At 42.8% G+C, this 15,276-nt stretch overlaps 1 protein-coding gene across 9 annotated transcripts in view; it reads left to right on the forward strand.

The window, feature by feature from the left end:
• Positions 1 to 15,276, forward strand: part of CABIN1 (calcineurin binding protein 1) — a 219,028-nt gene that overhangs the window by 50,962 nt on the left and 152,790 nt on the right. For all 9 annotated transcript variants that reach the window (XM_019493692.2, XM_059713507.1, XM_059713506.1 and 6 more), the window contains exons 20-22: positions 12,386 to 12,547; positions 13,799 to 14,005; positions 14,398 to 14,543. In XM_019493692.2, coding sequence (XP_019349237.2) covers positions 12,386 to 12,547; positions 13,799 to 14,005; positions 14,398 to 14,543 — 515 coding nt within the window. The remainder of the gene's footprint in view (positions 1 to 12,385; positions 12,548 to 13,798; positions 14,006 to 14,397; positions 14,544 to 15,276) is intronic.

The raw sequence follows: 15,276 nt of genomic DNA on the forward strand, positions 1-15,276 counted from the left end.
AGCATTCAATTTGCTACTACCAGTTTCACTGGCTATCAAGAAACTTGAAGGAGATGCACCAAGCCTTTCAAATATTCCAGAGATATTCGGACAACTGAATGAAAATCTAATTGAGCTTTTGTCGTCTTCACCTTTATCCAAAAAAGTTGTAGTAGTGGTAAAACAAATGTTTACCAAGAGATCTGAGTTTTGCTCTCATCCAGTTCATCTGGCAGCAAACCTTTTGGATCCTCCACACAGAAGACAGTGTTTATCAGAAGATGAACTATCTACAGCTATCGATACAATTATGGAAGTAGCTAAGAATGTTCCCAACATTGACGAAATAGCCATGACAGACATCGCCGAGTACCACACAAAAGAAAAACTTTGGACCAAAGACATCAGTTGGTGGGCAGCAGAGAATATGCCTCCTCTCACATGGTGGAAGGGATACTGTAACACCCTATTGTTGTCCAGGATTGCTGTAAGGATCCTAAGCATTCCACCAACAGCAGCTTCTTGTGAACAGAACTGGAAGGCTTTCCGCTCAATCAAGACAAAAAAAGAGGAATAGATTAACAAATGAACATGCCACTAAGCTTGTTTCTATTTCTCAAAGTCTTTTGCTTCTGAAGAATCAGTCAGAAGCACAATTAGTGAAGAAGATGCAGTGTGATGATAAGTTGCCCTTGCCAATAGACTCATTGGTAAAACCATCCTTTAGCGAACAAGAATGTGGTTCAAGTAGTTCTGAATCAGTTTTGCCTCGATCTGATTCTGAAATGGAACTAATAAGTAGTGCAAGTGCTTCTACAGATAGTGACAGTGAAACTGGAGGTGCTGCAATGACCTCGGTGGAAGAGAGTTAAGCTCTGTTGAATTAAATGAGTGGAGAACCATGACATATCATGCACAGTTCTTTGGGTGTGCTAATGGGTGTGTCAACAGTTTTCAGTGCCTTTATTTGTTTAAATTTAAGAAGAAAAACAATGTAAGGAAAGTACATGCTATTGTATATTGTCTTTACATTTTTACAAGTATTCCAATAAAAATTATTTCTTTCCACAAAGCTTTGAATTTGTTTGAATATAGCATTTAAACCACATTAAGTGTGCTCTCTTTAATTGTTTTTCCTAATCAAATATTTCAGTTCAGATACTTATGGCTATTGAGACATAAAATTAACATGGGGGTACTTTTTAGTTTTGTTTACTAAATATGAGTCAAGTAAATATGCTAAATCAGATCACACTCCATTTAGGGCATTGGAAAATTTTCCGGAAAACCCACATCTCTGCACACACCTAAGAGATTCACAAGGTAAATCCAGAGATGTCAAATAGGAATCCCTAGTGCCAAAAATATTCTAACCTGTTATGATCTTTCTGAGTTTATAGTAACAAAAGAATTGCTCTGTTGTCACAAAATGAGTGAAATCTTGGAACTGACATTTCTGTGGGATGCCTCGAGTAATGAGAAGTGCCTTAAGTCAAAGAGGTTGATAAATATTGGGTTAAGTGGTCTGATTTGGTATGGAAAATTTTGTATTCCTTTGCTGAAAGGATAAACCTCTAGGGATGAGAGGCTAATCTCTGTCAACACATAAGGGAAATGTCAAAGGCATTACCTACAAAGTAAGTGTTTTTAGAGATGCGAGTACCTGACAGAGGTGAGCTACTTAATGTGTACAGATCAATGAACAGCCCATAAAATATGCAAGTATGGCTTTACGAGGAGCTTTGACTGAAAACACTATTCACTGGATGTTCAGTGGACCTTTCTGGGACAGTATTTTTGTCACCATAAGCGTAGACTAAATTTAGTTTAATAAAATTGTAGATGAAAGGCTGTGGATTAGTAGCAGAGTTATTTAAAAAATCGTAACAGTTTTTCTGAAAAACTAAGGATTCATCCCACAAATGTATTTAATCATCATAATGGTATTTGTGGGGGGGAAGTGGAAGTCATATAGTCCAGTGGTTCCCAACCTTTTATTTTTCCTGTGGGACAGAGTGCACGGAGCCAGTTGCCTACCTCCCAGGGCTGCCCTGCCCTCCAGCTTTAACCCCGCATGCTCCGGAAGCCACTTGCCCAATGGGGACAGATGGGGGTCCAAGCTGGAGGCTCGTGCTGCGGCCTGGTGGTTGGGAACCTCTTTTATAGTCCAACCCCCTGCCCAAAGTGGAACCATCCCCAACTAGATCATTCCAGCTAGGGCTCTTTAAAGCTGGGCCTTAAAAACCTCCAAAGATGGAGATTCCACCACCTCTCTGGGTAACTCATTCCAGTGCTTCTTCACCCTCCTAGTGAGAGAGTTATTCCAAATCAAAGAAAATGAGGGTTGGAATGGACCTCAGAAGGTCCTGTTCAAACCAGGACCATCCCCAACCAGATCATCCCAGCCAAGGACTTGTCTAGCCAGGTTTTAAAAACCTCTACAGATGGAGAGTCCACAACCTTGTTGGGTAACCTGTTCCACTGTTTTATTACCCTCTTAGTGACAAAGTTATTCCTGATATCTAACCTAAACTTCCCTTGCTACAACTTGAGACCATTGCTCCTTGTGCTATCATTTGCCACCACTGAGAACAGTCCAGCTCCTCCGTCCTCTTTTTAACAACCCTTCAGGTAGTTGAAGGTTGTTATTAAATCCCCCTAAGTTTTTTCCAGACTAAATAAACCCAGTTCCCTCAGCCTTTCCTTAGAACTCATGTGCCCCAGCCCCCTCACCATTTTTGTTGCTCTCCACTGGACTCTTTCCAACTTGTCCACATCCTTTCTGCACTGGGGTCCCAAAACTAAACACACAGTACTCAAGATGTGGCCTCATCAGTGCTGAATAGAGGGGAATAATCACTTCCCTTGACCTACTGGCAACACACCTACCAATGCAGCCCAGTATGCTGTTAGCCTTGGCAACAAGGGCGCACTGCTGGCTCGTATTCATCTTATTGTCCACTGTAATCCCCAGGTCCTTTTCTGCAGAGCTGCTGCCCAGCCAGTCAGCCCCCAGCCTATACTGGTACACGGAATTGTTCCATCCTAAGTGCAGGACTTTGCACTTGTCCTTGATGAACCTCATGAGATTCCTTTTGGGCCAATCCTCCAATTTTCCCAAGTCACTCTGAATCCTAGCCCTACCCTCCGGCATATCTGCTACTCCCCCCAGCTTGGTGTTATCTGCAGACTTGCTGAGGGTGCACTCAATGCCATCTTCCAGGTCATTGATGAAGACATTGAACAAAATTGGCCTCAGAACCAGTCCCTGGGTCACTCCACTTGATACTGGCTGCCAGCTAGACATCGAGTCATTGATTACTATCCTCCACGCCCGATGATCCAGCCAGTTTTCTGTTTGCTTTTACAGTCCGATTCACCCAACCCGTACCTCCTTAGCTTGCCTGGGAGAATGTTGTGGGAGACTATATCAAAAGCCTTGCTAAAACCAAGGTACATCACATCCACTGGTCTCAACATATCCACAGAGCCAGTCATCTCATCATAGAAGGCAATCAGGTTGGTCAGGCATGATCTGCCCCTTGTGAATCCATGCTGACTATTCCTAATCACCTTCTTCTCCAAGTGCTTAGAAATGGATTTCTTGAGCATCTTCTCCATGACTTTTCCAGGGACTGAGGTAAGGCTGTTCTATAGTTCCCTCAATCCTCCTTTTTCCCTTTATTAAATGTGGGCACTATATTTGCCCTTTTCCAATCATCCAGGACCTCTCCCAATCACCATGAGTTTTCAGAGATGATGGCCAGTGGTTCTGTAGTTACACATCCTGCCCCATGGACTTGTATACATCCAGCTTTTCTAAATAGTTCCTTACCTGTTCTTTTGCCACTGTTAGCTGCTCAACTCCTCCCCAAACTGTGCTGCCAGTTACAGTAGTCTTGGAGCTGACCTTGCCAGTGAAGACTGAGGTGAAAAAGGCATTGAGTGTTCAATATCCAACGTAAACTTCCTTTGCTGTAACTCAACCCAAACTTGAGACCTTTTTGTCATATAAAGTAATTATAATAAATCTGTTAATGCGTACCCCTGACAGGCTGTCTGCGTACCGCTGGTGGTACCTGTACCGCAGGTTGGGAACCGCTGGTCTAGCTCCATCCTCTTTGGAACCACCCTTCAGGTAGTTGAAGCTGCTGTTAAATCCGCCCTCAATTTTCTCTTGTTTAGACCAGGGGTTTTCAACCTTTTTCAGTCATTGTACCCCCAGGTGGCTGGACACGGAGCAGTGTACCCCCGGCTGCCAAGCAGGGGGAGGAGGGTAGCATGCAGCCAGATGCAGAGCAGCAGCAGCCACTGTGTGCAAGCTTCCCCTGCCCTCCCGCGCCTGGCTGGGCACCCCCGTGGGGCAGGGAAAGCTCGCACACAGTGGCTGCCTGTGCGTACCCCCCTAGGACCTACTCAAGTACCTCCGGGGGCAGGTGTACCCCTGGTTGACAACCCCTGGTTTAGACTAAGTAAGACCAGTTCCCTCAGCCTTTCTTTATAAGTCATGTGCTCCAGCCCCCTAACTGTGTTCATTGTCCTCCTGTGGACTCTCTCCAACTTGTCCACCATCCTTTCTATAGTGGGAGGGCCCAAAACTGAACGCAGTACTCCAGATGCGGCCTCACCAGTGTAGACTAGAACGTGGCAAATGAGAATAAAGATGCTGAGTATTAGGGCAGTACTGTGAAATGAAACATATTCATAGATTCATAGATGCTAGGGTCAGAAGGGACCTCAATAGATCATGGAGTCCAACCCTCTGCATAGGCAGGAAAGAGTGCTGGGTTCAGATGACCCCAGCTAGATGCTTATCTAACCTCCTCTTGAAGACCCCCAGGGTAGGGGAGAGCACCACCTCCCTTGGGAGCCCGTTCCAGACCTTGGCCACTCGAACTATGAAGAAGTTCTTCCTAATGTCCAATCTAAATCTGCTGTCTGCTAGCTTGTGGCCATTATTTCTTGTAACCCCCGGGGGCGCCTTGGTGAATAAAACCTCACCAATTCCCTTCTGTGCCCCCGTGACGAACTTATAGGCAGCCACAAGGTCGCCTCTCAACCTTCTCTTGCGGAGGCTGAAGAGGTCCAGGTGCCCCAGCCTCTCCTCATAGGGCTTGGTCTGCAAGCCCTTAACCATATGAGTGGCCCTTCTCTGGACCCTCTCCAGGTTATCCACATCCCTCTGATCACAAATCTCATTGACTTCAGTGGAATTACTCCAGAGATGTATGTGATTTCTTTCTCTTCTTTTTTTTACCTTGTTTGCATTTTGTTTTGTATTGGAGCTTACCTCTGTCCCACTAGTTGGAAATTGTTATTATACTGTGCAGTATTATTCCTATCTGCATTGTTGGTAGAACTTTAAAATGCAAGTTAATTTTTTTCTTTTTAAAACATGTCATTCAGCTCTGTAAAGTTGACATCATGGAGTTTCGTATTCATTGTGTCTTAGCGACTCTGTAGTGGCCTTCCTCAGAGTGCTGTTGAGAAGATTACAGGCAGTCCTCAGACTTACAAGGCAATTGGTTCTTGAAAACCGCGTCTTAAGTCGAAACGTAACTCAGAACCAATTTTCGCATAGGAACAATGTTATAAATGGGGGGTTTGGTTCCTTTATAACACTGGATACAACTGCGTCCAGCTGGTAAGTCTGTTGTGGTGGAAGGGGAGGGAGAGGGGAAGGGGTGTGGGGGTGCAGATCAAGGCCCCCTGCAGTGAGGGAGGGGCTGGGGCAAGTTGCTCGTCTGGCAGCTCCCGCAGCTCGTTCGGAGTTGGGGAGGGAGGCCCGAGATCGGGGTGGGGCCAGGGCTGCACCTGGTTGCGCTGGGAGCAGGGAATATGCCCTCCCACTGCTTGCCCAGCTGGTGGGTGTGGGACGGGGCTGCTACGCTGCCTCTTGACAAGTGGCGCACCCCCACCCTCAAGCCATGGCTCTGTCCTGTGCCTGCCCTGCCCCAGCGGGGTGAGTGGCAGGAAGGCAAAGGGGGGAGCATGTGACCCTGGAATCAGGGTGGGCGGCAGGGCAGGCGCTGGAGTGGAGGCTATAGTAGGGGCCATAGCCCACTCCCCCACAGGCCCTGCCGCCCCCGCATCTGGAGTGCAGCCACAGGCCTGCCCAACCTGCTCTGATCTGGTGGCACATGCCTCCCTCTTGCCATGCTGCTGCTCACCCAGCTGGGGCAGAGCGGGTGCAGATCAGAGCCAGAGCTCATCCAAATGGGGGAGGGTGAGCATCTTGCACCGCTGCGCACCGCTCATCTAGAAGCAGTGCAGCAGCTCCATCCTGCGCTCATCCACCCCAGCTGGACGAGAGGCGGGAGGGCATAGCCCCCACTCCCAACACAGGCCGGTGCAGCCCTTGCCCCACCCACCTCGCCCCATGCAGATTCGGGAGCACCCCCCTGCCCTGTGCCCTCCTGGACAAGCAGTGGGAGCCGCCAGACAAGCAGCTTGTCCCAGCCCCTCCCTCACTGTGGGAGCCCTTGATCTGCCCCTGCCCCCATACGCCTTCCCTTCCTCCTCCTCTTCCACCATATCAGACTTACCAGCTGGACACAGCTGTATCCAGTGTCAAGTTGAAACCCACATTGGAAGGTCAAAACAGGGTGTCAATTTATAAATGTCTTGAGTGCTGTTCGTCGTAACTCAATGTTGTAAGTCAAGAACTGCCTGTAATTAATGTTTTTGATGCACTTTGGGGGGGGAGAAAAAAAATTACCTAATTGTCAACTTTGTATTGTCAGCTTAGAATCTTAAGAAACAGGCTTCGTTCTTTGGTTCTTCCAGATCGCCTGAATAAAGATTCTTTAGGTCAGATTCTTTCCTCAGTGACAGTTCAAACTCTGTTGTCCCAAATGGAGCTAGGCAGTTATAGCTGAAAACATGGTTTAGCCCTGCACTTGAAACATAATTAACTGTTCAACTGATAAAAAATAAAAATGCACCTCACTAGATAGATCATAACTGCGTGTGATTCTGAATCGTCTACAGGGAAAAAAAGAAGCAAAGACTTTATTTTTGTCTCCTAATTACGTGGATTCATCTCTGAATATATACAAAGAACAGATTTATTGAATAATAAAATGGCACTTTTGCAGGTGCTTCTTTTGAAAAAGTTTGGTATAAGGAATGCATCCTGCAATGGATCCATGTGGACGTGGGTCTATGTGCAGAGACCATTTGTAGTATCTAGCTCAAAGAGAACGTAGTTCTTGTTTAAATTGTTCTCTTTTCTACTAATTGTGAGTTGATCTGGAGAAGACATTTTGTATACCCTGCCCCAGCGGCATGCAAAATACGACTTTTCATGTTACAAAGTAGGCTGTTGCTTACAAAGGCTTGTGCTTCTCTAAATCAGGTAGTCACTAAAGGAGCCGCTGTGCCCTTCCTTCTGCCTGACTTCAGATTAAACTGGCTGACCGCTTCTCTACTTCTAGGGTTAATACAGGCAGTCCTCAGACTTACGACACAATTGGGGTTTTTTTCTGGAGTCTGGTCTGCTTTCTTAAAGAAAGTGTACAAGGAAGTTTGGACAGATGTTCTCCAGGGAGACAGGTGACACAGTGAACTTGTTCGCTGGCGTGGCTTGGCATCAGATCAAGTGTTGTAAAGTCGAAACTGACCTCAGAAAGTTAAAACAGGGTGTCAATATATAAACGTTGTAAGTGCGAAACGTAAGTTGAGGACTGACTGTACTGTAAAGAGGAAAACTTGTCACTGTTTTCTTTTCTCTTCTTAGAACTGAGAGGGTGGTGTTTTTTACATATGATTCTGTCGTCTGAACTAAACCCTGAATTACTAGTCATCCAGTTCTTTTCAACAAAAGCCATAATAATGCTTTTAGCCTATCACAAGTAGTCAATTTTCAGAGCCAAAAAGAAGCTATAAGGCTGAAAAACAGGAAGATGTTTTGGATGCAGGTGTGCTTTATAGCCATCTGCAGTAAATTATCGCTACCTGTAGGAGACCCATCTGCTGGTCCATATTGTACTGCTGGTGACTAAAGGAGATGGTGTAGCAAAGGTTGTTAATGTTGAATTAGCGTGTCGTCAGTAGTCCCAGTGTGAATTATTTCCCAAAAATCATTCTGGGCAGTTGGTAAGAGTTTATACCAGGGGTGGGCAAAATGTGGCCTGCAGGCTGGATGCAGCCCACCAGGCCATTCTATCCAGCCCATGGGGCCCCTAAAAATTTAGAAAATTAATAGTTACCTGCCCCTGCCTGCCTGTCACGTGGCCCTTGATGGCTTGCCAAAACTCAGTAAGCGGCCCTCCACCAGAAATAATTGTTCACCCCTGGTTTATAGCATTAGAAAGCTGTGCAGAGGGACAGGCGGTTGTATTGAGCTTTGTTTAAATAATAATTCTGTCAAGTGCTGTTTGTTAGCAGTGTTTTAAACATGCAATAGGTAGGCATGTTATAGTTACATTATGCTGTGCTCTGCCAGTTTACTCCTTCCTTTCATCCTGGTCAGTATTTATCTGCACTTCATACTGCTTAATTTTTTTGAAATTGCTCTACTACATTTCCTATGAGAATTTCTGCCGTGATAAGATGATTTGCTGTGACTCAAAACTTCATTGAAGTTCATTTGAAAAAGTGTCTCATTCCACCCTGCATAGTATAAAGGTTCTTGGCGCCTGGAACATGCTATCTTGTTCTTGGTATAATTCTGCAAATAGGTGAACCAAGTTATTAGCTTTTGAAGTTTACCTTTGAAGTCTCACTGCAAAATAACATGAGTTATCCTACTGCTAAATCAGTGTGATTGGTGGTGTTCAGGATTGTCAAGAATCTCAATCAGGATGAGAAAATCATTGTGTCAAGTATTGAATGTGCTCATAATGAAAAGATATTAATTTGCCTCCAGAGAGTTTATGATCTAAGTATATGCATGCAGATTAATATAATAGATGAAGTGCCAGGTAGCAGTGAGATGATAATGATTATCTTGAAGTGCCAGCTGCAAGTGGATGAAGATTTTGTGGCTGTATTGGGCATGTTTTGTGCTCATACAGTCTGCTTCAGTCTCTTCACATTTGGCTTACCCTGGCAGAGGTAACTTTTTGCTGGGGAGAAAGGCTGATTGAAAAATAATATCTCCCTGCAGCTTCCGGTGTTGATGGTCTTTGAATCTGTTTCCACTTTGGAGCAATGTACCTCAGAAATCAGATGGCAGACAATTGGATCTAAATGTTAACAGAGGCTAAACCTTTTGTCCTTTGGATGAGATTTAAAAGGGATGCCCTGATTGTTGTCCTGATCCATCTATTTGGACTTTTCATCAGAACAGAGATATTAAAGTAAGATTATTTATCAGTAAAATAGAATTCTCCAAAAGGTGTACAACTTCTGTGATGTAGAGGCAAATCAAAATGGAGAACATCATATTTTTCCACCTCCTTAATTTCCCAAAATAACTATTCCAGTAGTACCATTTTGTCCTCTTATCCAAGTTATTTTTATTTAGACACAGAGATGCCTGTTGCTACCTCTGATAATGCAGTGTCTCTTAAAAAAAAAAAAAAAAGGGGGGGGGGGGGGAGAAAAGAAAAATGGAATTAAATTTCCAGCATGTGTTTGACATCTTCTGAATGTCATTTTCATTATCAATGTGTATTGAAGTCTGATTCATAATGCTTCAGTTAGTGGTTAAATTAGTCTTTCAGAAAGATGTAGAATCCCATAACACTGAAGTACTCTTGTTGAAGGTGTCCCTAAATGACATTGAAATATCAAAACCCTCACAAAAATGCTCCCTTAGTGAAAAATATCCTCTCCCTTTCAGTCTTCTGTTGCAGACCTGTTAGTATTAGAGCTGTATGAGCCTTGATTTCTTGCCATCTTTCTCTCTTTTTGTAACAGTAGAGTTGGTGATAAAGCTGATTAGCTGTAATAAATAAAGATATCTGTGCAACAGATATTCACCCCACATTTTATATTTATGTACATTTGTATACAAAGCTGTCATTTTCTTTTGGGCTCCTCACAATTTTGCCCCCATGAGGCCCAAAATATAGGCATTCTTAGTGTGGTACAGTTAAGAGTCTCGTCATTCCTGCCCCCCCCCCCCCCTTTCTTTTTGCCATTACCTGGTTTTGAAATGTATAGAACTTCATGCTCTAATTGTCAGTACATTTTCATTGAGAATCTAAAAATGACTTTTTGTAGGCTTAGATTCCTAATTCAAAGGAGTTTGGAAGTACAGGGTGTTTATAAAGCCCTTGTGCAACTTTATCTTTAATAATTTTGGATGGACACATGAGAGAAGCAAACTGTAAACAGTGATTGAAAACACAATTCATTAAGTTTTAACACAATACAGCTCAAAATTCCAGACTTTAACTTAACTGGCATCTTTGATGATATGTCGTTCAATCCGGTTTTCCAACTCCTAGAAAACACTTTCCAGTTGCTGCTGAATGATTTCATGAATTGCATTTATGATCCTTATCCTATGCATAGCTTACACTATGCTAAAAAACGTAATGAATTACGCTTTCAGTTGCCATTTGCAATTTACTTCTATCATGTGTATTCAAAGTTATTAAAGTTTAAAATTGCACAAGGACTTTATAAACACCCTGAATGTATAACCTGAACTCTGATGTAAAAGAGGAGAAGCAGGCTCCGAAAGAGGACTCTTGGTGCTTACTGATCAAGGCTCCTGATCAGACATCCTCTGAGGGGTGAGCCCTGTGGATTCCTATGTGTCAGTGCAAGTGCCTGGAGAAATTATAGCTTGGGCACCAGGGAGCTGCCCCAGTACTCCCTTATTTATCTCTAAACATTCTGATAAGATAGATAATTTTCTCTATTCAAGGAAATTATTTTATACTACATGGATTTTTTTGCATCTGCATTAGAGCCCAATCAACCAAAGTTCCCACTTAATTAGAAAGTTCCTTTTATTGATAAGAGATTTTCTTTCAAACTGTCAAGAGACACTACAGCTTGTGTTTAGTCTTCTTGGAAGTTTTCCTTGACCTCTCGCCTATCACTGGGTCCTGAGTTCTTGCCTGTATGAGCTGTAGTCACAATGACTGACTTGGGTAACATATGCTACAGGCAGTTCTGTTTCTGTTTCCCTTCTTTCATGGGTTCTCTTGATCATCTTAAATGTCTCTCCTCACCTCCCAGCTAGGACCATTTCTTTTGCATTTTTCCATACGTGAGAAATTCAAGGTAGTAAACTAGGTCAGGTAGCTACTTCTATGCCTTTGACTCATTGACTGAACACAAAAGGGGAACATGATAATCAATATGGATAGAAAGGTAAAAGCTGTTACTGGGGTTCCAGCATAGGGCACAGGCATCAAATGTATTGCCTGTGGGCCAGAACTTGTTTGTGGAACTACTCCATTCAGCCTCTTGGTCTGCTGTGGGCTACTAGAAGTTGAGGGATGGCCAGTAGTGGGCACGGCCTGCCATTGAATCTGGGGCCTTGTGACCATGGCCCTTAAGGACAGGTGGGTGAGCAAAGGCTGTGCAGCCAAGTCCTCGGTCACCTACAGCTGCCTGGCCTGCTGCCACTTGTCATGGCAAGGAGCTGCCTGGTAAGGGTGTGCGAAGCGGGCCTTATTCAATTCAGATTCAGCCCGTATCAGGGACAGTGATTTGATTCGGATCGCTGTCCTTGATTCGATTCGGCTGAATCCAAATCGGAAGATTTAATGCTGATCTGGAGAATCAGCAATTCAGACATAGACACAGGTTTAAATGTTTTTTCTACATACCTCGACGTACCAGCACGGTTTGTGAACACTGCGATGCTGGGGCAGATGGAACATCCCACAGGATTGGAGGGGCCTCCACATGCTCAGCAGCAAACCCAGAAGTGGACTGGAAGTACTTCCGAATCTATGTCTGAATCTTTCTGAATTGATTCAGAGGGTTCTGATTTGATTTGGAGAGATTAAAGGGTCCTCTGAATTCAATTTGGATTTGGAGATTTGGCCACCAAATCGGGTCAAATCTCTGCTGAATTGAATCAGGGACCAAAGATTCGCACAGCCCTACTGCCTGGCTCACAGCTGCTTGCCCCACTGCCACTGCAGTGGCTGCAGACACTTCCATTGCTGCTGCCACCATCCAGTGCCACAGACCAGATCTGGTCCACAAGGGTCCCGTGGGCTGAATCTTGCATGGGACCCCATGTGAGTTTGACACCCCTGTTGTAGGGAATAAACAGTCATGTGAGAGCCTTGTGTGTGCAAAGGTCTGAAGACTGCTTTGATGAAAATAACAGAGGGAAAAGCACACCTATTTTTTTTAATCTGCGTGGATTCATATAGCACACTTACCACCCAAGTATCTGAGCACTGTATTTAGGAAAGTCAATGTAGGAACATTTAAATTAAAGCAAAATTCAAATACCTGGTTATTTGACCTTTCATACTTGTTGTAGGTGCGTGTACTGCAAAAGGAGCTTGCAGTGTCTACCTCTGAAGATACTCATCCCTACAAAGAAGAGCTGGAGACAGCCCTAGAGCAATGTTTTTACTGTTTATATGGTTTCCCTAGCAAAAAGAGCAAAGCAAGGTACCTGGAAGAACATTCTGTGCAGCAGGTAACATAAGAACAATCAACTTAAATAAAAATGCTTTAGAACACCGAGAGAAAGTTTCCTCCAGTGCAAATGCCTTGAGGTGAATTAATGGGAGGAGTATTCATAATTACTGTGGCCATTTTTCCATTCCTGGAATTAATTTCCGTTATATATAAGTAGAAAAAATGTGAAACACTTTTAAAGCTCAGTTTGGGAAAAACAAAACTATAAGTGACCTCTAAAAGAGGATAGGCCATTAGAGGGGGGAAGGGAAAAAAACCCTCTATGCAACTGGAATGCCACGTGTTTCTTAGAAACTGCGTGACTATATGCTTTATTCAGTACAAACCAGTTATTTCTGGTCCCTGTCACCTAGTTTAATTGTAGCAGCCTATGATCTGCTATCCAAGGGTAAGGTATTCCAGATCCCAGTGTAATTTACATCAGTGTAAGTATGTCATGGATCCAAACTCTACTAAAGAGGAAGAGGATGGGAAAGACTAAGGAAGAGAGGGCAGCAGGAAAAGAAAATGTCTTCTGCCAGAAACAAAACTTGTCTATCACATACAGATAACTTTGGGTGAAATCCTGACCCCACTGAGGCCAAAAGTAAAATTTCCATTGATTTAGAAGGGTTATGATTTGTTTCTGGAAATGCAGAATCAACTGGAGACAGAAAGCTTTACCAAAAAAAAATGTAAATTAAGTTACAAAAAATTAAAAAAGAAGAAATTAAGGGAGGAAGTTAAATTGTGATGGTGTGGCATCCTGTGTTGTTTTTTGTTTTGTTTTGTTTTTGAAAATGCTTCCATGTCTCAAATATGGTGGTGGTTCTTTAGATTTTTCCTCTTCCATTTAATTAGACTTGAGTTTCAACATCCAGAACAAGTATAGCTGATTTCCTTTCTATTTCTTTCCATGCCATCCCTGTGTCATTCTGTATAGCTACACTGGAGGTATAAGTGCCTGCCTACAGCTCTCCTGTTTCGGGGGCAGACCTAAGAAACCTATCCAACAGCTTTTTTAAGCAAGTAAAGCTACACGTTAACAGTGTTTACTAAGTTATAGTCTAATGCCTTAGCTTTTAATCAGCATGCAACGTGTTATAACTGTAAACAGTACATGTCTTTACGTCTTTTATTCTAGGAAGGCTTCATTGGTTTTCTGCATAACATAGTATTTATTTTATCCTACTTCAAAAAAAAATCTTCCTTGTAGACCTGTGGGGTTTGGGATGATGAGAGCTAATTTCTCTTCTTTTTTCTCTTTCAGGTGGATTTAACATGGGAAGATGCTCTATTTATGTTTGAGTATTTTAAGCCTAAAACTCTCCCTGAGTTCGATAGCTACAAAACAAGCACTGTATCTGCCGATCTGGCCAATCTTTTAAAAAAGATTGCTACAATTGTTCCTCGAACAGACAAGCCCATGTTGAATTTAGATACTCTCTCAGCTTATATTGAAGGAACCTGCAGCAAGGTATAACTTGCTGTGTTAAAAAAAAAAAAAAAAGATCAAAATGTTGCTACGTTTTTTATTCACAGTTAGGATGTTTGTTATGGAGAGTGAGAGAATTATATTTGCTGGAAGTGCATACGGAATCACATTTTAATTGCATTAAAATATTCTTTCCAAACTGCTTAGTTTTACAGGAGCAAGATATAATGCAGACATTACAGAAATAGATGTTTATCTGTATAATGTTTTGTAAGGGCTCTGTAAAGGAGTGGAATAATTTCAATCTTCTCGTTTCTTGTGATGAAAAAAATGTTACATAGTAACTGTACTATCACTTTTCACTACAGGGAAGCAGCATGTGTGCAGCTTTTTAAAAATGTATGGCTGATACACCTACGGTTTTCTGTTTTCAGGAACCATCTCTCCCTGAGGGTGCAGACTACTCTCCTCCAGTGGTGACTGAACTGTACTACCTCCTGGCAGACTACCATTTTAAGAACAAAGAGCAATCTAAAGCCATTAAATTCTACATGCATGACATCTGTATTTGTCCAAACAGGTCAGTTCTGTTGAAGCCACCTGCATGTTTTTCATTTCTTTCAGTTCGCTGGTGCTGAAATGAAGGGCAAATTAGGAAGGGCTTTGTTCTGTTCCAAGAGCTGGACAATTTACTGCAGTCTATTATGAGAGGAGCATTTTGCAAAAAAAAAATCACTGTTATTAATGAACAATTATTTGACATTTTCTTTTTGGTTTCTGAAATGACCAGAAATCAGAGTGGGAGAAAGTGAATTAAAATCAAGAAGAGTGAGGAGATGCAACAACTGCTTTTCCTTTCTCTTTTGCTCCTTTGGTTTTTGGGGCAGATTTATAGACATTAAGGAATGAAAGCCATATTACTATATTTCTGCAAAAGCAAAGACCTACCATGTCCCAATAGATTGACAATTTCAGCTGCTTTTTATTTTTAACAAAAGTTGTTTATATGTCCTGGCAGAGAGGAGTTGGCACAGGAATAAGCTGAACAGAGCAGTTGTTATTCTGGTTTATCCCTATGTTAAACTATGTTACTAAGTGTCACAGCTCAACATTTCCTCAAATTACACCAAAATGAGAGCTACAGTAATCTTATTATGCTAGTCAGTAAACCTAAGGCATGCAAATTTGGCTTTCCCTATCAGCAGAATTCCTGTGTGGTGGCAGATAAATTAAAAAGGACCAAAGTCCTATTCTGAAATGTTTGGCAGAGCTGATAGGGAGAGTTGCATGTGTAAATCTACTATCAAAACAAA

This window comes from Alligator mississippiensis, chromosome 10, assembly GCF_030867095.1.
Source record: "Alligator mississippiensis isolate rAllMis1 chromosome 10, rAllMis1, whole genome shotgun sequence".
In the NCBI taxonomy this organism is placed as follows: Eukaryota; Metazoa; Chordata; order Crocodylia; family Alligatoridae; genus Alligator; species Alligator mississippiensis.